The sequence below is a fragment of the Phasianus colchicus genome, chromosome 21, assembly GCF_987193195.1.
Source record: "Phasianus colchicus chromosome 21, bPhaCol1.hap1.1, whole genome shotgun sequence".
NCBI lineage: Eukaryota > Metazoa > Chordata > Aves > Galliformes > Phasianidae > Phasianus > Phasianus colchicus.
In genome coordinates this window covers 3,641,676-3,663,930 of record NC_143456.1, presented here as the reverse complement: position 1 = coordinate 3,663,930, position 22,255 = coordinate 3,641,676, and the positions used below count along the sequence as shown (strand labels likewise).

The window sequence follows — 22,255 nt, the reverse complement described above, 5'->3', positions numbered from 1 at the left end:
TGCTAGTCTAGTCTCACTTTGGGCCTGTGGAAATAGGTTGGGATTTGACCTGTCTTTCCTATCAGGGAAAGAACCTGACTTATGTGTGCACACAAGGATGTATTCAGACAGCCCAGGACTTGTGCTCCTGAAGTAACAACTTTCAGGCAAGCTCATGGGCAGCACAGAACAAGGACTCAAAATGAATGAACTTTGTTGGATGCTGCTCATCTGAACAACAACAGGATCTGACGCCCACTAACTGTGTAAGGGGCACATAGGAACACCATCAACTGGGGATGAGGATGGCAAGGTTGGACAAGAGATTTGGAAAGATGAGGAAAGAATGAAGGAGAGAGGATTTTCCTGGGGAAATAGTGCATCAAACCATGCATGTATTCAGAGTGATTCACTAATGCAGAACCTCCATTTTCTGTCTTTTGACAGGGCTTCAACAATCCCATTCAATTTCTTTCTGCAGAAAGGACTCACCAGTCTTTTTCTTCTTAGGTTCCTTGCTGAACGCCCTCTCTGTGCAGTTCAGAAGGTCACTCAGAAGATCCATTGTTTCAGATGGATTCTGTTTGACCACATGTAGACTGTAAACACTCAGTTTGTGAATTCCCCAATATCAACAGCAACAAAAGGAATATAGCCCAAACCTAAGGATCTCTTTAAAGAGTACAAGTATTAAAATCAGCTACTACAACCCCTCTACAGAAGAAAATATGAAACAAAGTAGAACTGTTTCACTCAGCAACAGATCAATAGCACAACCAGTGCTTCCACCAAGCTTTGCCCCTGTAACTTGGTGTCTACAGACAGTGTAAGAAACAGTTTATTAAGTCCAAATTCCCTATTTTTAGAAGCCAGAGGCAGTGAAAGAATGGATCTCTGAATACAAAGAAATTCTCCAGCTGGTTGTTCAGGATGCCTCGCCATCAACACATTTTGCACTACTCACATTTGCTTTAGAGAGCTTACCTTGAAAAGATGGATGGCCATTAAAAGCAGAAGTTGCTGAAAAGCAAAGTGCTTGGCACTGTCTGATTTACTTTTCTTCTTTTGCAGGTTCTTCACAGACTGAAGTGTCCTGAAGAAATAAATCCTTTTGAGTCTTTCACGATAACAACAGCAAATCCCCTCTTATGATCAGACTAAAATCATGACAAAATCTACAAAACCATTTTCTATACTCAACTTCTAATTTACTGATATTGGACGTACATACAATACATAATTTTAACAACAGCATCTCAACCTCTGTGTGGCTTATAAAACCTCTGCACTTGGACACAAGCTACATTCCTAATACTATAGCCAAGACAAAGACCCTTATCATGCCCAGAAAAGAGCATCAGGAAAGAGTCAGTGCAAAGTCTGAACGGACATTCTAGGGAGAAAAGCTTAGTAGAGTTGCTAACATGTTTAGGAGAGGGACTGTGAGTGAAAATGGGAAAGGACAAAACCACTTAACACACTGTTAACACACAGACAGAATAAAACAGAATTGGGTGATGAGAAACAGGAAGGCATCCTGAAACCCAAGTACCAGGATACTGAGGGGGAAGAAACATGACTGCTACTGCCTGTGAAACAGTTCTGCTGCAGCAGTCAGAACAAAAGGAGGAGGACAAGAGAATACAGCCAAAATCTTCTACTAGCCCAGAGACCAAAACCCAGAAGCCTTTTTAGCTTCCTCACCCCATGATTCCAGCACACAGCCTCCCAAACTTCTCACCTCTCCCAGGCATCTCTCTGTTCCTTGGTAAAAGGCTTCACAGCTTTGACATACTTCTCACTGGAGAGCAGCTCACTGGCATACTCAACAAGATGAAAGATCCACAGCTTCCCATCTGCAGTCACACCATGGATGTGCTTCTCCCTCAAGGCTGCTGCCTCAGCTGTATCCCGCAAAACAGTCAAGGTATTTAAAGTCTGAAGTAACCTGAAAAAAAAACCAGCCAGCACATTATCATCAGATGACCTTCTCCATATTTGCCAAAATACTGCCCCCAGACAGAGCACTCAACACAGAGCTCTGGTCACTCATTTCAAACCAGACTCACAAGCCTAACCTTCAACCCATGCATGTGTCCAGGCACAGTAATGTACATCTCATTCCCTTGGTGTCCCCAAGGATGCTATACACTGACTATTGTTCCCAGCTGTTTCCCATTCTTTGTCCCATTGTGTTCTCTACTTTCCCTCTACTGAGGTTAGAGCATCAGCCTGGGCAATCACCTGACACTGTCTGTTATTCCATGCCTGTTTTATTGCTCTAACTCCATCTCCCTTAGTACATGGATCTATCAGTGGCTCACACACAGACCAGACAGAAAGCCAACAGCAACTTGTGTGATCCCATCACCTCTCTCTTTTACTTCTAGTTTGCAACAGAAGAGACAATAGAAACCACATGAGAAAATGCATCCTGAGTTCAACTGCCTACCTGACTATCACACACATACTCAGTAGGTTTGCAGTGCAAAAAGAAATGTTTTTATTAGAAAAAAGCTTAGGATCTTTGGGACGTTCAGATAGGATCTCCTCAAAAAAGAAGCCATTTCCTAGGCCTGGGATTCCAATTGCAGCACACAAGTTCAAACATCTTGTTCTGCCATTTGCATGGTGATCGTGGTGTTTTACCTCCAGGAAAGATGAAAAAATTCTAAACATAGGACATGAGAGAAAAACTCTTACCCAAAGAAATAGTTTGCTGCCAGCGAGTGAGCTTGTTCATCTAGGGGTTCTGATACAAGGGCATTTGTCTCAGGTATTTGGGAAGTCTTTTTCTTAGTCTCAAAGAAAGCATGGAAGAAGCAAAACCTAGAACACACAGAATGAGAAAAAAATAATAATAAAAGCCAGTTAGGTCATAGTAAAGCAAGAACAGTTTATTTGCACAAAACTAAATAGAACACAGCACATACAATATTTTTGTAAGGATGTTTAAATACTGAGAAATACCATTCTCTACATTAAAACCCTTTTCTCCATGTACACAGCGTAAAGAAGAGAAAAGGATGCTCATGATTTCACAAAAGTGAAGTGTCAACATTTGAGGCTGCACAATACAATACTCAGACTGCCAAGTTTGGGTTATATCCTCCAAGACTCAAATTGAGAGATAAATACTCACTAAAATCTGACACAAGGATTAGAAGTGACATCTTCAAACAGTCTAAAGAAGAAGGAACCCAATATTTATAAAAAACAAATGTGACTGAGGTGATCACAAGGGCCTGAACTACTTTTATGACAAGAGCTTGTCCAAGTTTGCAGAACACATTTTAAAAACAGAACCTAATCAACTAATTATGGAATATTTCTGTATCAATTTGCCCACTGCCATGGAAACAGCTTACCTAGAGCACTGCTGTAGAGATAATAATTATTCCAAGCACATGTGACATTCAGTCTTAGAATCATTCTTACCTGGAAATGTCCATCACAAGGCTCTCTTCTTTCTTCACTGGACTTTCAACAATGCTCATAAGTCGGTGGATGATCCATTTCCTTAATCGAGCAATCTTATGTTGTGCTCTTTCAATAGGGAAGTGAACACAATCAGTAGCATGAACACCACACACAAAGCACACAACCCAATGCAGCAAGACTTTCACTTAGAGAGTTTACATTAAGAACAGCAAAGTAAGTTATGAGATAAGAAGCAATGGGTACATAAGAAGAGATACAATCTTCCCAAGCTTGCTTTTTTACTACACAACAATCAATTTGCCCCACCAAGGGATTACAGTTCACCAGAATCATTTTAAGAACTGCATTAGTAGCTCCCTTAACCATGAAACAGAATGAAAAGACGCATCATAGACACACTCACATGTTTTTATTTTCCTGGTTCTGCTTTTGCCGGTTAGTTGAGAAGTCTAAACAACAGTCCAAGTCTGGCTTGAGGAACATGTCCTTGAGCCAGTCAACGTATTTCTGCAATGCCACTGGCTGCAGGTGTCTAACTACCCTCCAAACACTGGGTACCACTGGGTAGCCTTGATTGGTGAGAGTAGAGAAGCCGATCATCACTGCCAGCTGCCTCTCCGGATCATCACAGCTGGTCAGGAATTTATCTACGTATGCTTCCATCTCTGGAGCAAACTTAAATCGGTCTGGAAGCTGAAAAACAGTCAAACAAGCAGGTTGGGAACAGCACACTGAGTCTACATGTCATTAGGAGAACAAATCACTACAGCAATAAGTAAATTAAAGCCACATGGCTGAACACTTTCATCAGGGATACAGCAGGTCATTGATTTCACTTCACATAAAAGGAATCACTGTAAGCAACCAAAGAATCCTGGCATGTACCTCAGCCCTTCAATATGGACTTTCCCAACCAGTCAAGCTTCAGCAGGTCAGAACACACTGCAGCTAAGCTCTTAGGTTGCTCAATTCTATTTTATGGGGATGGGTTCAGGATGTTTCTCCCACCATTTGCTTCACACTTTCTCTCAATTCAGAAATTCTCCCACATCATTTCTGGTCTCATCTAGCAGCCTGCTGGTCTACAGCACACAGAACAAATCCCACCTTCTCTCCCTGATGTCTCAAAAGTGTTGAGGCATTCTGAAAGAAGGAGGAGTTACCAGCATAACCTAAAAACCCACGTCCTGAAGTGCAGCTGGTTTGTGCTAAAGCCTATCAGTGCTGTACTGAACTGCAAGGCATATGGCTGGCAGACAGTCCAGCAGCACACAGACCACCAGCACACATCCCATCTCACCACACATCCCATCTCACCACACATCCCATCTCACCACACATCCCATTCTGTCGTGACTTTTCACTGCCCACAGCATTTATTGCCTTCGCTTTTGGTCTGGAAAAAAACAGAAGTATAACTGGCCCAACCCTGGAGAGAACAAGCTGTGGCTTCACTACAAAAATGCAACATAACTTCTGTAAATGAATAAAACAACTTGTCTGGTACTCCATCATAATCAATACAGAAACCTGGCAGGAACAGGAAAGGTAATGAAAGTTTAGGGAACGCTGCTTTTAAAATAAAAGCTCTACAGATTTCTAATTAACTACAAATCCATCCACCCCTAACATAAATATTCCAACAAACCATCTCACACAAAGCACAATTTAGCAAGGTCCTGCTTTTTCTGTATTCAAAACCTCCTTATTTGTCCATCAGTATGAAAGCTGGGAGAAAAAAAATAACAAGTGATTTGCTGCAAACAGGCTAATAGCTCACAGTGGGAATTTCATCATTTCTCAACAAAAACTCAATACTTTGCTCCCTTGGCTAAAAAAAAAAAAAAAACAACAAAAAGCAGATTCAGTAAGATAACTGTCAATCATTACCACTCAAGCTTTGCCTAGTTCCATCTCCAAGAGCAACACGAATTCAATAAAAACTCACAATATTACACCATTTGCTTTCCAAAATAAACAACCTGCATAAAGGAAGGAAACAAAACAAAGAAAATAAAACTAAGATATTTTCTACTTCCTTATCAACAAAACCATACACTTTGCATACAGTTAGACAGAGATTGTCTTCAGTAGTTTGTATATTTCAGACAGGAATTACATTAACAAATCTTTTGATGCACATGGAGGAACAGAAAAAAAGCCAAACACAAGAAAACAACTCAGTCAGTGGAAAAACCCTGGAGAAAACTGGTCCATATATGGAGGCACCATAATAATCATTATTTTCAGAGCAAAACCACACATCTATCACAGCTCTGGCACCAGAACAGAAAGACTATCAAATCCAATCCCTCCCAAGAAAGGGCAATGATTTTTGGGTCCACTGAGAATGTTTAGGACTGTGTTAGCATGACAGCCAAGTTAAAGACCTTTATTATCAGTACTCTCCTTTCATTCTTCCTCCCTTTATAGTAGAGATGTGCTGTTTGCTTGATTCCTAAGTAGGAAGGAGGAAGGGGAGTTCCAAAATCCAATTTCCATATAAAATCTGTGCTAAAGATGTGTTTAATGAAACAAGCACCAAAATACACAGAGTAAGTTGTCCTTTTTTGTCTTTGCTCTCAAATGCTCATACAACACCCAGCAAACTGACAGACAAAAAGGAGCTTCCAGATATGCAAAATCAAAAGGACTGCCAAAGGATGACATATGACATTGTCAGCATGCTGAAGGCTGCCCTTCCCCTGCTTCCCTCATGGTTAGAGCTTTCTTGACAACATCTATGAAAGCAGTGAATAATTCCAAACTCCTTAACATAAGTATGAATAGCAATACAGAAATAGGCACTAACAGTCAAACACAGACTCACTCATCCCACTGCAATCAACCATCGTGCAATAACCCTACTTTTAGTAAGAGTCCAAGCTCTGAATCACACACACACACATATTTTTTTTAAATACAAGGAGATTAGAAAAGTGAACAAACGTAGGGGGGAAGCTCTGCTCAGAACAGTGTCTTTATCCCTGAACATGAGTACTTTCAGAAGACCTACCTGAGTTGTTACAACGTGTTCTCCATAGTGCTGCATCACCCTCCCTTTGAGAACCATCTGCAGCTGATCCAGAGACAACAAAGGGAGAGCACTGCCCAGCAGTCGGTAGCACATGTAACTGAGCAGAAACAAAGAAGATTCTCTCAAATAGAGACAAAGTGACAAAGCCACGCAGAAAGATGAGACAGGGGGTTGAAACTAGATGATCTTTGAGGTCTTTTTCAAGCCAGGCCATTCTATGATTCTATGACAGAATAAGTGATGGGGACAGGCTGCATGGACCACACACAAAGACTGAATTCAAAAATCCTACTGTTGAAAACATTCCTTCTGGCTAGCACAGCTTTCAGATCTCTCCCCATACCAAAACATCCTCTGCCACCTAGAAAAAGATGAGTCCTCACCAGCAGCCCCTTCCTCAACCCACTAGCTGGTTCTCTTCTCCCCAGGTATCCATTTCTACAGGACTAACAAAAATTTAAGTGTTTTTGTAACTCGCTGTCAAATTTGATCAATGTTTTTTTTTGCCCAATGGGCTCAAGAACTCTTAGATAGACAGCATTAGCCTCAATTCTACAGGAAGTCAGGCGAAGAAACACAACGCTTTTGAGCATACAAAGGGTATTTTCAGATTTACACAGATGCCAATTCAAGTCAACTAACACAAGACATAAACTGGCAAGGCTAGGAAAACGGTTTCCTTTCACTGTGATACTCATATAATATGTTAAAATATGTATGTTTATGTAAGTACATGTCTACGACTTTCAAACACTTAACCTAACAGAGATTCAGATCTGTCCACAGACTGGCTTGCTACAATCCAAATTAAATTATATGCCCCTAAAATGCTCACAGATTTATATTGAGGATTTTGCACTATTTTTGTACAGCATGAGTGGCAGGAGACAATCTAAGAATCCTGCAAAGATCTAATATTAGATTTGGAAAAGGAGCTGAAACAACCACTGCTATGACTTCAACCCCAGTCATATCCTACTAAAATACAGACTGTGTCAGAACCCAAACCAAACGAGACCGATAATATTCAGGCATTTTAATGCATCCCATTCTAGCAGAAATCACACTGGTAATTCATGGATCTGGCTTCCTATAAGGTTTTTCATGAATATCTAAATAATCAAATGTTTCACATTGTTCATCAGAAAACATATGCTCCATCCTACCACAGGGCAACAGAAAGACTGAGGCAAGAAGGATAAGAAGGAAAGCAATAAATACTGCACATTAAAACAAACCTCACAGGTCCTGATTTCTCCTTGAATAGCCCATTCTCCACAGCTTCATTCCAGAACAGTTCAAAGGCACCTTCCTTCAACGCCACTTGTAGCAAATCAAGCCCAACACTGGGTAATTTCTTGTCCTTCTTCTCTGACTTGGCAGCACTTTCCAGAAGCTCTACAAGTCTAAAAGAAGCAAGAGCATAGTGTGAAAGATCAAACCTGCAAGGGGATTGCTGAAGGCCAAATTCATCCTGCTGAACAACGCAGAATATTTCCTAATCACCAGAGGCAAAACACCTCAGGAAAAATGTTAGAACTATAATTTAATAACCTGCATAGCTGTTAGCATTTAACCCCTAACATACACAGAAAGTTAGAAAGCATTCCTAGTAGTAAATACAGGCAGGTTTCAGAGGGAAAGTCATACTTCTCACAGATAGCCAGGAGACAAGAATGCTGCATTTAATGGTGCTCATTTAACGACTTACCTGGGGATATTTTCTTCATTTACAATAGTAGGTGAGCCAAACAGCTTCTTTAGCTTTTTAGGTTTTAGAACACCAGGGAACTTCTGCATGCCCACAAGTAAAAGGTGCAGGTTCTCTGGAGATTTAAAGGCTGACGTCAGATCAGCTTGCAAGATGCCAAACAGCACCTCCTCAAACACAGTTTCAGGAACCTGGAGAGAAATGAAGGTTAGACAGTATGTGAGAAACACATGAGGGCATTTTACTAACCTGCTGTGTAGTATATTAAAACACCTACATTGTACAGTGTTTTACTAAAAGCCTGTGGTGTTCCAAAAACTTTACAACTAATCTTTATGGTGATGCAACCAAAATTAATCAATTTTTATCCAGTATTGCCATACAGTCCTCCAGGTGCTGAACCACATGGAATGGGGCAGTATGTTGTCAGTAAGCACAGGTTTGTACATGATGGAGTCAGACTAAAGTAAACCAGAACATCCTTCCCAGAACAAAAGCATCTGCTCACAGACAATTCAGAATACAGCTCCCACAGTTTATATTTACTCTTCCATAATCCTCCCTCGACTTTTAGCCATGAACAAACTAATGAAAAAGCAGCTCCCAAAGCAAAGCCTTCCCTCCTCCCATGCACCACATGCTGTGGCCATACCTCTGACAGAATGTCAACAAGAGTTTTGCTAGGGAGATCTCTGAGGTGTGTTTGGTGATGTGCCAGCTGCTGCAGAAGCTGGATGCTCTCCAGCAGAGCCTTTTGGTCCTAGAAAAGAAAGACAACTCAAAAAGTGAGGGCATGCAGCCTTTCCCTCTACACCCTCCACACCCTGTATTTCAGACATTTCTGTATTTCAGACAGCCCTGGAACCACTGCTGATAAACAAAAAAATAACAATGGTAACGTTACCTTGACCAGCCGGCCAGATTGAAACAGAGCCATAACTCCAAAAAAGTTTCCAAAAGCAGCATTTCTTACAAGTTTCTGAAAAGGAAAAAATAGCTGAATAAAAACCCAATCCCTTGAGAAGTTACAACTCATATTCAGCTACACCTCTGATCTGTGGAACAACACGGCTGGAAGATTTAGCCTAGAACATCCTGCCAGATGAAGAAACCCAAAACCAACCTCTGACACCATGTTTAATAGTACCAGTCATTGATTATCTTTATGTCACATGGCCAAATCTCAGTTAAAACAGATGCCATCTATTTTCAGCTTTCAGAAATATTTCAGTTTTTTCAGTGCATGAACCCCAAAGTCACACTGTCCAGGTTCCAGACTCCCAAAGAGCAGAGAACAACCAGCTGCTGGCCAATGCTGCTAGAAGAAAACTCACCTTTTTCACTTTTTCCAAATTGTGCTTTTCTTTTATCTGTTCCAGGACACTGCATAATGGGATTTCCTCAAAAGCCTGCAAAACCTGAGGAATGGATGAGACAGCTCAGTTGGCAACTCTTGCATTCTACAAAGATTTACCAAATTCAGCCAAAATGTCTGAACATCAGATGTGCTACTTCATTAGATTAGGATAGAGCACAACTACAACATTAAAACATGGGAATTAGAACTAGTGCAGACAGAATCACAGAATGGCCAGGGTTGGAGGGGACCTCAAGGATCATCAAGCTCCAATCCCCCTGCTGCAGGCAGGGCCACCAATCTCCACATTTAATATACCAGACAAGGCTGCCCAGAGCCCCATCCAACCTGGCCTTGAACACCTCCATGGACAGGGCATCCACAGCCTCTCTGGGCAGCTGTTCCAGCACCTCACCACTCTCTCTGTAAAGAACTTCCCCCTGACATCCAACCTAAACCTTCCCTCCCTCAACTTAAAAGCATTTTCCCTTGTCCTGCTGTTGTCTACCCTTTCAAAGAGTTGACTCCCCTCCTGCTTGTAGGCTCCAGACATAGCAGGACTAATAATAAAAGCATTTTGCTGCAATATGTGACCCTGTAACAGAAGCAACAAAACTATTCAGCAAGGCTTTGACCTAAATGGGACGAAAATAGGCCCTGCTGTTAGGTGAGATAGGGTCACATCCCACTGGGGACCTCCACTGCAGGAACTCACCGAGTTATAATTATAGACTCAATGTCTACAATGTTAAAGACTGAAACAGCACTGAGAAAAGACCACTGAGATCCCCAAGTCCAATCCCACCCCACCATGCCCACTGACCACGACCTTCAGCGCCACATCCCCACAGGTCTGGAACACCTCCAGGAACAGTGACCACCACCACCACCTCCCTGTGCAGCTGTGCCAATGCATCACAGCTCTTTCCGAGAAGAAATTTCTTCTAATATCCAACCTGAACCTCCCCTGGCATCCTATTGCCATCACCTCTCATCCTATCGCTGTCACCTGGGAGCAGAGACAGCAGAGACACCCCACCGTGCTCCAAACTCCTTTCAGAGAGGTTTGCTCTTTTCTCATAGATACCTGCTAACGTCCCTTCGGGCATCCTCAGTGCTACGTAGGGTGGTCGAATGCCCACCTACTCCTTCCCTATTTTTCACGACCAGCTTCATCACTGAAGTCTCTGCCGCACTCATTAGGCCACAGCGAGCAACTTTTAAACACAATGTACGTGATACTAGAGGAAAACGCCCTCGCATCTTCTAAGGCAAGAGATAAAAGTATCCTGTCGTGACTCCAACGCACTGACCTGTGCCAGGGCCAAGCTGAATCCCGGCCTCGCAGCCTCGCGTGTGGCTCCCAGCCCCTCCACCAGGCGCCTCAAGGCGTACTTCAGCTCTTCATCCTGAAACAGATCCAGGCGGTGACAACTGCCCCGCACAGACCCGAGCGGCTCGGAGCCCCGCCGCTCCCCAGCCGCATCTCCTCACCTCCCCGCCGTCCCTCAGGTGCCGCAGGAGATTTTCGGTAGCCTCCAGCCGCACGTCCTGCTCGGGTTTGGCGATATCCCAGAACAGATCGAGAAAAGCGCGGCCCTTGCGCAGCACCCCCCTGGGATCGGACGGCACCCCCCCGCCGCGCCGCGCTCCCGGCTCCGCCATGCCGCCTCCTCCGCACGTGGGGCCGCCGCAGCGCCGCCCGCCCCGCCTCTTCCGGGGCAGCGGGGACGGAGCGGGCGCGGGGCCGCCGGTTCTGCCCGAGCGGCACCGAGGGATGCCGCCGTGCCTCGTGGGTCAGATTCGGTCCCGAGGCGCCCGCCGGTGGAGACGGAGGACCTGAAGCACTCAGAGCCTCCGCAAACGTACAAACGAACAGCGCAACTCCTTTATTTCTAATCACCCGCGTGATTTGCACTTTGTACCGAAAGCTCCCGACACGCGAACCCCCGCAAAAGCCGCCCAGGCGCAGCGCGGAACCGCCGCACCGCACGGCACAAAGGCGCAGCGCCGCGCTGCCCGCCTGTGACGGCGGCGCTGGGATTTTCACTCAGGCAGCGGCTCGGGCAGCCCGTCCAGGCGCGGCGCTGCAGACAGGCACCGGCGGGGGCAGCCCTGGCGCGCGCGCCGCCGTATATAAGCGGCGCGGGGTCCTCGGGGCGCGGTCCTGTCACGCTCGCACGGGGTGGAGGCTGAGGTGGCGATGGCGGATTTCGATCCTTACGACGATCGGGCCTACAGCAGCTTCGGCGGCGGCCGGGGGTGAGCGAGGCGCCGGGAGGGGGCAGAGCCGGGGTTTGAGTCGCCGGGGAACGTCGGGAGCTCCCCGGGGAGCGGAGAAGGAAGCGGGGAAAGGCGCTCCGTGACCCCCGGCCTGGGAGGAGGGGGCGCGGCCCGGCCGGGCCTAGCGTGGCCCCTGCCCTGAGCGATGGCGGGAGAGAAGGCAGACGGGCGGTGATGCCGCCTCCGGGAGCTCCTCGGCTCCTCTCGTTGCCCACCCCGGGCGGGGGGAGCCGAGACCGCGGGGGGCCGGGGTGGGGTGCGGGCGATTCCTTGGTTAGGTGGGTGAGTGCCGCGAGGGCTGCGGTGTGGCGGCTCGGGAGCTCCGGGGAAGGGCGGGAGGATGCGGTGCGCGGCAGTGCGTGTCTGCCGGCCTGGGGGCGAGCGGGGGGAGGGGATGGAGTACAGGATATAGGGAGGTGCTGGGCCGGGGCCGAGGCAGGCCGTGAGGAGCTCCTGCAGGGCCGGGTGGGGAGGACGGAGCTTCCCGCGAATGAAGGATTCGAGGAGGACGGGAGGCCGCGAGCCGGCAGAATGGAAAAGCCCCGGGAGCGGGCGGCGCTGCGATGTCCGCGGCGGGCAGCAGCTGGCGGGGCGCTCCGGTCAGCGCCGTGAGCTGCACGCGGCACCGGGGCACGGGGGTGACTCGAAATTACCGAGCTGTAGGAACGGAGCTCCTCTCTGTGACTTCGGTCGAGGCTGCGTGTGTTGGAGGAGGAGGGAAGTGGGCTACAAAAACAGTAGCGATTTGGAAGTTTGCATTAAATCAGGTTAGGAAATTCAGGTAGTCGGTTTCTTGAAGGTTGGTGTAATGCAAGTTAGTGTGCACTAAATTAAAACAGTAGGCATAAAACTGTGAAATAAACTGTTTGTAAGCAAATGTTAATGAGTGCGCTGTTTTTATAGCTCAGTCTTTCAAGAGGTGCTTTCTAAACAGTGTTCTCATCCTCCTCTGTGGTTAAAGGAGTAAATCAGTTTCATCTCTTTGGCTGTTCAGGTAGCAGGGAGTATTGCTGAGATGAGAACAGGGGTGAGGTTTTGTATTAAGGTAAAGCAGTACTTAAACTTTCTGAATTAGTTGTTCTGCACATGTTTATCCTTTGTCTAAAGGGGAGACATCCCAGAGCAAACAGATGATACAGCTGCTTAGAAATCTGCTTTGACAATGATGACAGCCTGAAGTGGCACTTGACACTCATAACCAATTCAGACGTTGCTGTAGAATCTGCCCTTGTCACTGTAGGCGTGTAACATGAAGTAATAAAGCTGAAATTAAAACGTGCCTTTCATATTCAGATTTCTTGAAGAGAGTACTTAAACTTGCTCTCAGGCAAGGCTCAGATGTATGCTTTACTGAATCAAAGTTGAAGTAATTAGTAGGTACCTCTGCAGATGTCCCTGCTAAGTTACTAGCACCCGACTCAAAGATTGTAACAGCTCTCTCTGCTTCATTTGAGATCTTATAACTTGTAGCACAGTGAAAACGTAGCTGTTAATTCTTGAAGGTTCTGGTTAAATCTTTTTGATTCCTGAAGGCTCTGGGACTGCAGGAATGGGGTGAGCTCAGTTGAGATGGAGTTTCTCAAAGCTGCATTTTTCATAACCATTGGTCTGCATGAAGAGTTAACGTGAGATATCAGTGTGACAGATATGAAGTGGCAGTTCCCAACAAACTCTGGCATCCCTGAGACATCTGCCCTGTTCTCTTATTTCTCAGAATTACACTGGAAGAGTGACAGAAGATGTCTGTGACTTGATGGGATGGGATTTTGCTGTACTTGAGATGTCTGGTAGTTACTTTATTTACAAGTGACTTTATTTCAGACAGAAAGCATACTGTTAACACAAATAACAAAGGTGTAAAGCTTTCTCATCAAAAAGGCAGAGAGATAAGTACGGGACTCTTGTTTAGCTATTAAATAACAGCTCTCCAAAATAGTTTGTTTTTTTTGACATTTTCTGAAAAGAACAGCAGAACATTGTGAGCGTACCTTCAGAATCTTAGCTTGGTTGCTCCTTCACTCCACTTTGGCCTTATGAGGTCATCTGGCTCAGTCCACCAAAAAGTAATCTGATTATAGAGATGTTTCTTCCTGCCTTTGCTAGAAACAAACTGTTTTAGTTTTCTGGAAAAATATATTTATATACCCGCTTCTCCTGTGAAGATGATGTCATTATTACCTAATTGTGTCTCAGCAAGAGTTACATCGAGTAGGAAATGCAGATATGAGTACTTTGGTGTGACCCAGGTCACCGAGTTCAAGGGTGTTTTTAATTATAGTGGACTTATTGTTGTATTTTGTTACAAACTGAGTGCATTGCTGCAGTCTTATCTGGATACTGGATTCAGCCTTGTTTATTTTCAGTGTTGAAAAAATGCAGCAAAATGTAGGAACTGCTTCTTCTGGTGTTGTAAAAATAGTAAAGGCTGTACAGGAACCGTGTAGGATGCTATTTGAAACCCTGTTTATGGCCACTGGTGTTCCTCAAATAATCTAGGATACCAAATATATAGTTATTTTGTAACTGAGGCCTTCCTAGAACTATTTTGTGTTAATTCCACTTTCTAAGTGGAGATAGCTGTAGTTGGAGCCCTGGCTGATACTCTCCTTCCTGCATTGGCACATTGCCTTGCAGCTGGCCAGATCACCTTGTTGACAGGGCTGAGAATTCATCTTTAGGATGTGCATTCAGATGAATCAGCTTGCTGAGCTGGATGATTGACAGCCCAAAAAACATGGTGAAAGTGCACAAAGGGGAGGAAAGGAGGAAAGAAGGTTTTTTTTAAAATCGGCCTGAGCAATTTTGATGTGGTGGAAGGATTTAAAAGTTGAGACTTTGGGCCATCAATTAAATGTTTGGCATTTAAATGGCTGTTTGTGAAGTCACTGATGAAAATAAAGGATGAAGACGTGCAATTTCTGCATGTTTCTGAGCTCCTTGGAGCAGCTCTGCATCCTTGAGTTCTTTCTTAAGCTCGGTCGTGTGGCTGAAGTTAATATTGCTATACATTCATAGCATCCAGATACAGAAGCTTTGGGTCTTGAGTGCGTTTTTGGTTTGTTAACAAGAGGAAGGCAGATATGGGATATTGTCAAAAACACTTAAATATGAACCCGGGGAGACACTAATTAAAGACATGTAGGTTTTGACTCAAACACATGCAGCAACATGCTGATATTGTTGGTGACAGCTCCTGCCTGTTACCACCAACAGGCACAAAGGACAGACTTACCTTGCAAGAGTTAAGGAATCTTATCCAAGATTTCAACATTATTCATTTGCAATAAAATATTTATTCTGGAATGAAGAAGGGAAAAAAAGGTGGACAAATACATTGCTTGACCTCTGGATTTTTGGCTGCATGCAACTAGCCAGAATAATATTTGACTCTCTGCAGAAATCTAATTAGTCCTTGCCATCCTAGCAAATCCTGGTTTAATACGCTCTGTGTTTCAGCGTCCTTTTAAATGCACAGTGACTGCCTTGGAAAGGGAGCAGGCATGAACAAAATCCAGTACAAGCAAGGTATCAAAGGAGAGAACATGGGCAGAGTCAAAGGTAGCCATCTCAGATAACTCAGTCTGCATAGGCAGCACAGATGGCATTGCAGGGTTGTCTGGGGCATCCTGCAGTCAAGAAATCCAGGAGCTGTGAGTTAAGGGCCTCTGCTGTCTGTAATAGTGATCAAAGTTATCTTTAGATGCTTCGACTGTATGGGAGATTAACACAGATGTGTTATATTAATACAGTGATGAATTTAGCTGGCACTTCTCTAGTTCCTCAGCAGCCAGTGCTGATGGATTTAACTGAGGCTGAGAAAGGATAGGAGAAGACAACTGTGTTTTCTTCTGCCTGAACCATAAAGGAAGAAGGAAACATCCAATACCACTTAATTTTTTTTTTCTGCCTTTTAAATGTCCTGTTCAGCTAAGCTGCTCAGTATGTGTTCCAGATCAGGTACTCTTTAGATATCTGACAGCTGATCCCTGCAGTGACTTTTCAGGGTCAAAAGTTGTTTAAACTATTGTGGAATTGATGATACGCATTTGATTCAATGCTTTGTTTCCGTATAAGCTTCAGGATATGCCTGTGCCATGCAAGTATTTCTTTACTGCTATAAATTCTTCTTAAAATCTACTTTGGGCTGTGTTTTTCTTAGAGTAGTGAACAGTGTGGATAGTTCTACATTGCTACAATCTTAATGGCTCGTGATACAGGGAAAAAGTTCATTCTTCATCTTCTCCCACTGGAGTACTGGTCAGGTAATACAGTAAAGCAGAGAGCAGGACTGCTGTGGAGGTGATGGGTACAGATGAAGGGCCTCTAACAGACGTTGGGGAGAAAATCCATTCCCAAAAACTCAGTCAGTGTCATCCTGCACTGCTGCTGTGCTGGGAGTCACGTTCAGAAATGGGCTGTGCTTTTTCACCAGGTCTCGTGGTGGTGGCCTTGGTTCACGCAAACAGAAAGAGCTGCCAACAGAGCCCCCCTTCACAGCCTATGTGGGAAATCTCCCCTTCAACACTGTTCAAGGAGACATAGATGCCATCTTCAAGGATCTCAGCGTAAGGAGTGTACGACTAGTCAGAGACAAGGAAACAGATAAATTTAAAGGTGAGTGTTCAAAATTGCTTTAGTTTTAGATTGCTTACTGGGAGGAGAAAATTATCTGCTTTTAAAATCTTTAATGACTAATTTTAGTCTCCACTGTAAAGTTTGTTCTGCCATGTTGAATTACATGGGTTCTTTCACCAACAAATAAGTTAATACGGAGACTCTTAAGCCTTGTTTGTTTGTTTTTTATGTTTTGTAATAAAATTGAAGTATCTGACTCACCTAAGATTGAACATCTTAAATTTTGAGTGTGTGCATAACCTTTCTTTAGATCAGAAGATTCCCATTACTTTGCCTTTTTAGTAGATAGAAGAGCAGTTAGGTATGCCTGTGTTATAGTAAGTGAATCATATTAACATTGGTAGTAGCTTGTGGAAAGGAAGTGTATTACAAAGTTACTTTGTTAGAGGATGAAGGTTTAATGCGTGGAGTTTGAGAAAAGGCATAGTGAATTCACTAAGTGATGTGACAAAATCAAGTTGCCAGCCAGCAGGTACCTCAGCTTCTTGTTTAAAGATTCTAATAACAGATGTCAATATTCAGCTAAATACCTATCTTAAGTCATAAATCAAATGTAACCATCATGAGAACGTAAAGGAAACTGTCAGGCTCCTACGTGCAGTGCCTGTGCAGAGTTCTGCTGCAGAGCTGTCCCAGCTGTTAATAACCATAGGTATAAATTATAAATGAGTTCATCTTTAATGATGATTGATTGGAGTTGTGTACATCTTGCACTTATTTTTGCTCATAGCTGAAAGAGAAGAGAGAGATTTGGGAAGGGAAGCTTCTTATAAATGCCTGTTAAAATGTTGGTTTTAACTTATGAGGTTCTTCTTACAGGATTTTGTTACGTAGAGTTTGATGAAGTGGAGTCACTCAAGGAAGCTCTTACATATGATGGTGCAGTAAGTATATTTCCAATTAATTTGTGAAATCTGTGAGCACAAGCCTCACACTTCTTGGCAGCCCAGCTAGCAAACTCTAAAGAGATTCTTCTCTTTATTTAACAGCTTTTGGGTGACCGATCACTCCGAGTAGACATAGCAGAAGGCAGAAAACAGGATAAAGGTGGCTTTGGTTTCAGAAAAGGCGGACCTGATGACAGAGGTGACTTCTGTTTTCCTAGACATATGCTTTTTAAATATAGCCATTGGTGTGAACTAATGCATGCAAGGCACACAAATCAACATGAAGACTATACAGGAAGGACAGTTTGTATGCGTTGTCTTAAATGTAGCTGCTGCCGCTCCTGAAATGCCTGGAGTAGATGTGCTTTGTGTCCAAGAGCTGAATGTGTTGTCACTCCTAACCCAGGAAGTGAGACCAGTACCCCTAGCAATGTGCACTGTCTAGCAGAGGACAATCATAAGCCCAGGAGTCTGATCTGCTACTATTTTCTTACGATATAAGAAAGTGAGTAAGCGATTGTCATGTAAGAGCAGGCTTTGCTGTTCATAAAACAAAATTTGCTGAAGTTTTTCATACAGCGCGTATTGAGAGAAGCTTTCCTGACCACATATTTTTGGTTAATATAAACTAATCTTTTGTTCCTTTCCAATGGAACTTGGAAGTACTGAAATGAAGAGTTTCCAGCAGCGTGGCATTGGATATTGAAGGACTGAACTTAGGTTTGGTGTCCCCTTGATCAGTCTTTCCCACAGCTTTAGACCTGAACACAATTGTGGCTTTTTTCCTAGGAATGGGAGGAGGTTCCCGAGAATCCAGAGGAGGTGGATGGGATTCCAGAGATGACTTCGGTTCTGGTATCAGTATTAACACTTATATAGGCAGCCTAAAAGGCACTGAAATGTTCTCACTTCCATGTCAGCTATGTTTGTCCCCATTTCTGTGTAGATTCAATCTACTGTGTGCCAGCTCTGGATGTGCAATGGCTACAGTGGGATTCTTAAAGGGGAAACTTGAATTGCTTTGTAACAGAGGAAGTGGTCTTAATTTTAAGTTTTTATGAAATGATTTAAGTGATAGAACGTCGAGTGGTGGTGGTGGTGTCAAGGTTTTAAGCACTGAATTTCTTAGGTGTGAAACCAAGAATATTTATTTAATAGTAGCAGAAACAGACAGGTCATGTGGGAAAACTGATATTGGTGCTGTATTCTTTCCATGTGGAGGTGTTAACCTGTTAAGATGCAATGTCATGTGCATAGTCCTGAAACAAATGACATCTCCAAAGGTGTGTTAGAGTTCCAAAGCATGTTTGCATGCGGTTCTTGAAAGTCAGGTCTGTTATAGTCGTGGCAGTTGCAGCAAATGACTGAATTTGCTGAGTTAAAAGGTGGTGATGGAGCCACTGTGTTTCTTCTTGACTTCCAGTTAGTTTCTAGTGTTGTAAGTATCCAAGGTGATATTAACACCTGTGCTTTTGTCCTCTGAAATTGTGGGTTTGGTCCATTTTCTGATGGGGAGATGTTGGCAAGTGCAGCGTTGCAATGTCTGGTCTCTGCATGAGTGGAATGGACAAAGCAGAAGGAGTGGTGACAAAGCACACCATTGCCACTAGCATGGAACTGAAGCATGATGCTGGAGAGAACAAGCTTGCTACAGTGCTGCGCTTAACCTGCCTTTGTAGCTAAGCATTCTGGTGTCAAAGCCCCATAGCCTTATAGCTTTTTTGGCAGCTTCTTCAAATACAGATATGTTTCATCTGGACGAGTGATTTGTGTGCCAGAAGTTTAGCATTAAGTCTTTGTTGCTACAGAAGCTTTTCTCAGATTCCACTGCACTGGATCAAGTCTTTAAAAATGCTGTTTGGAACTGAAGCAAAGAATGGTCCTGCAATTCTACCAAATGCTAAGTGGGAACAGAAACGTTCAGATGGGAACACAACTTCTAAGAGGTTTCTGAAAAACTGATTCAATTCCACTTCAATACTTTACTAGGTTGAAATATCTTCCTCCCATTGAATGCAGATGGAATAATAGAGGAATCTGCCCAGATAGTCATTGGTATGAAATGGAAGTGAAGTCAGTGACAGGCAGTTTATGGTGGGTTTTGATACACAGACTGAGGAAATGTAGTCAGTTTCATATTTAAAGTCTGAATTGCATTTTTTTTTTCCTAGCTCTTTCATTAGTGTAGTAAATGCCTAGCCAGTTAATGACACAAGTGGAAAGCTATGGAGTTTCATTACTCCCTGGTTCTTTTTCCATTTGCTCTATTTCTGCAGGTTTCATGCTAAGGGTGATGATCTTCTGGCTGCAACAGCACTCAGGGTACTTCTAGTGTTATCTCTGAATTCGCCTTATAGTGTTAAGTGTGAAGTTAAGGTTGAGGCAATACTTTAACACTGCTTGATGACCCCTCCTCAAAGACTGAGCAAGACTGAGTCTCTAGGTGAATAAATCAGGTTCTGAACGTGGCACAGTATGGTTTCATATGGAATCTTGTGACTCTTCCAGAACATGTTAGAAATCTGTGAAGCAATCTGTCTACAGACAAAGGCTCTCAGTGCATCATCTTGGACTGGCAACAGTGACTTGCAAGGCTTTCCAGTCATCCAAATAAAAATCTAGATTAAAAGTATTGTGAAGTGTGCCCTTTAAATCCATCCTTTTCCTTCTTCAGGATTCAAAGATGATGATTTCTTGGGAGGCCGGGGTAGAGGAACTCGCCCTGGAGACCGACGGCCACCAGGTGCCTTAATGGGAACTGGTGGCACTGGTCGTTTCCGAGATGGGCCTCCCCTTCGTGGATCTTCCATGGACTTCAGAGAGCCAACAGAAGGTAAACTCGCCTGTAACACAAGCTTTCCTTTAAGAATGACTGTGGTTTTCTTTATGAGATTAAAGCTGCTACCCTCGACAGACAAATCTTAAAACCCTGCTGTTTTTTCTTCCAGAGGAAAGAGCGCAGCGGCCCCGACTTCAGCTCAAACCTCGAACAGTTGGTACTCCCCTCAATCAAGTAGCCAACCCAAATTCTGCTATCTTTGGTGGAGCCAAGCCCCGAGAGGAAGTAGTAAAGGAGCACGACTGAGCTTGGTGTTGAGAGGGAATGGGGAGGCGGGAGAAAACGCAAGACAGTACAGAGTGACTAGCTCTGCTGGAATGTCAACCCTGCAGTTTACCATTCCTGCCATCTGGCATTTGTCCTCTTTGAAACCGAAAACACAGAGCTTGTGAATGCATGTCAGCTGTTAACAAGTGGTTTTTAGTATGTTCTTGGCTTTGCTGTATCTAGTGCCTGCTTTGTGCTGAGTTTCCTCTTCTGTTTCCTTCCAAGCAGCACAGTTGCCAGTAGATAAGGCAGTGTTGCTGCTTCCACGAGTGTGGAGGTCTATGGACAAAGGTGCTGCTTCACTTCCTCCTTTCTGGGTTTATTTTACTTTAGAAGCACAGGTTAGACTTAGTTATTACCCTGTATTGTTTCCTTTCACTTCCTCAGTGCTCCTCTTCTGACCCGCATGTCTTGTTCTGTATTGCTGTGGCTCTGAAGAGGAAAACTGGAGAGTCCAGATGAGCTGAACTGAATAATTTACAGTTCTAACCATGTGGTGAAATACCATTTAGGATAATTGATGAGTAGTTGTATAGAGCAGAGCCCCTTATAAAACTAAGGAGGTAGCTGCCCTTTCTCACAGGTTACCTGGAAGTATCAATAGCTGCAAATAAAGTTGGCTGACAAGCCTGGCAAATAGGTGGAATCAGTATGGATAAAGCACCTGCCAGCAGAGTGCTGCTGATTGTTTTTTGTAGACTTCAAAATGGTATGATACTACACTCCTGAGCTTGAGGTTAGTGCTGCAAAACTGTGCCTGTTTGAGCACAGCTGCTCACTGGCTTTTTCTGCTTACATTTCTTTAGGTTTTACATGTTTGGTAAGTTTTTAAATGAAGTTTCTACAGGTAAAATTGACTTTTTTATTTTTCTTTATGGAGTATATACTTTGCCATGCAGTATGTAATTGCCATTATCCCCTGTATTTCTTTGCCCAGTGGTGTACAGTTTTAAGACCTCTGCTTTCACAATACCATTAAAATGGGCAGATTAGAAATAGTTACGCTATAGATTCTCTTCATGTAGAAGTTTGGGTGAAAAGCATCTCTAATTGCTGCATCTCTCTGAACTTGAAGTGTTTCTTGCAGTTGTTGGGTGTGTTCTGTGTGGGAGGAGGGAGGGGGAAGCTGGCGCTAAGGGGGAGAGAGCACATTATGTTTGAAAACAAAACTTGGATCTATAACACTGAAGTATGGATACATCCAATGCATGAGAAACGTGGGCCCATAATACTAGTGCTGACAGCTTTCAGATAAAACAACCAGCACACCAAAGTTCTTGGAAGCATGGCTGCTTCACTGCCAGCATTGCTGCTAGTGGTGAATTTCTTCTCTAAAGTTACTTTTGTAATGTCAGAGTCCCAGCAACTCACAGAACTACTCTTTCCTTCCTTCTGCCTGTCACTTAATCTGCTTCTGAGATAAGAACCATTTGTCTAACACTAATAATTAATTTAAGACAGACATGCATTTGTGTGGTTGTATTCCAAACCAATTAGTGATCTATTTACATCTTCAATGTGGAAAAGATTTTAAGAACAAACTCCCATATAAAATTCACTTCTAGTCAAGACAGTTGACTTTTAAATGTTTAAAAAAAAAAAAAGAACAAAAAAAAAAAGAAAAAAGAATTCCAAACACTTAACACATTCTGCTTCATAACAAAATAAATTTATGGATATGGTATTTTGTGAATGATCTTTTAAATAAAAGAAAACATTAAGTAATATTTAACACTGGTCTTTATTTGAGTCTGCTATAGCTTGTGTCCATCTCCCCCTCCAAAGTTCTTTAACACTGTATTAATTTGGAAGTAACAGA

At 43.6% G+C, this 22,255-nt stretch overlaps 2 protein-coding genes across 3 annotated transcripts in view; one reads left to right on the top strand and one right to left on the bottom strand.

Annotated features, from left to right (window-relative positions):
• Positions 1 to 11,529, bottom strand: part of MYBBP1A (MYB binding protein 1a) — a 51,932-nt gene extending 40,403 nt beyond the window's left edge. The window contains exons 1-14 of the mRNA XM_031591887.2: positions 11,020 to 11,529; positions 10,839 to 10,934; positions 9,503 to 9,586; positions 9,073 to 9,147; positions 8,821 to 8,928; positions 8,169 to 8,359; positions 7,696 to 7,863; positions 6,437 to 6,554; positions 3,824 to 4,113; positions 3,418 to 3,525; positions 2,683 to 2,808; positions 1,721 to 1,927; positions 964 to 1,072; positions 472 to 559 (exon numbers count right to left, since the gene is read on the bottom strand). Of these exons, the coding sequence (XP_031447747.2) occupies positions 472 to 559; positions 964 to 1,072; positions 1,721 to 1,927; positions 2,683 to 2,808; positions 3,418 to 3,525; positions 3,824 to 4,113; positions 6,437 to 6,554; positions 7,696 to 7,863; positions 8,169 to 8,359; positions 8,821 to 8,928; positions 9,073 to 9,147; positions 9,503 to 9,586; positions 10,839 to 10,934; positions 11,020 to 11,190 (1,939 nt within the window). The 5' untranslated portion in view covers positions 11,191 to 11,529. The remainder of the gene's footprint in view (positions 1 to 471; positions 560 to 963; positions 1,073 to 1,720; positions 1,928 to 2,682; positions 2,809 to 3,417; positions 3,526 to 3,823; positions 4,114 to 6,436; positions 6,555 to 7,695; positions 7,864 to 8,168; positions 8,360 to 8,820; positions 8,929 to 9,072; positions 9,148 to 9,502; positions 9,587 to 10,838; positions 10,935 to 11,019) is intronic.
• A 77-nt stretch (positions 11,530 to 11,606) lies between these two features.
• EIF4H (eukaryotic translation initiation factor 4H) lies at positions 11,607 to 22,168 on the top strand. Of its 2 annotated transcripts, XM_031591888.2 has the most exons (7): positions 11,607 to 11,787; positions 16,241 to 16,422; positions 17,263 to 17,327; positions 17,433 to 17,529; positions 18,120 to 18,185; positions 20,005 to 20,163; positions 20,279 to 22,168. In XM_031591888.2, exons 1-7 carry the CDS (start codon positions 11,729 to 11,731, stop codon positions 20,413 to 20,415), a joined length of 765 nt encoding a protein of 254 aa, XP_031447748.1. In that variant the 5' UTR covers positions 11,607 to 11,728; the 3' UTR covers positions 20,416 to 22,168. The 2 variants fall into 2 exon arrangements, with proteins under 2 accessions (XP_031447748.1, XP_031447749.1); XM_031591889.2 differs by lacking the exon at positions 18,120 to 18,185 and having other exon boundaries at positions 11,609 to 11,787.
• Positions 22,169 to 22,255: the final 87 nt, after the last annotated feature.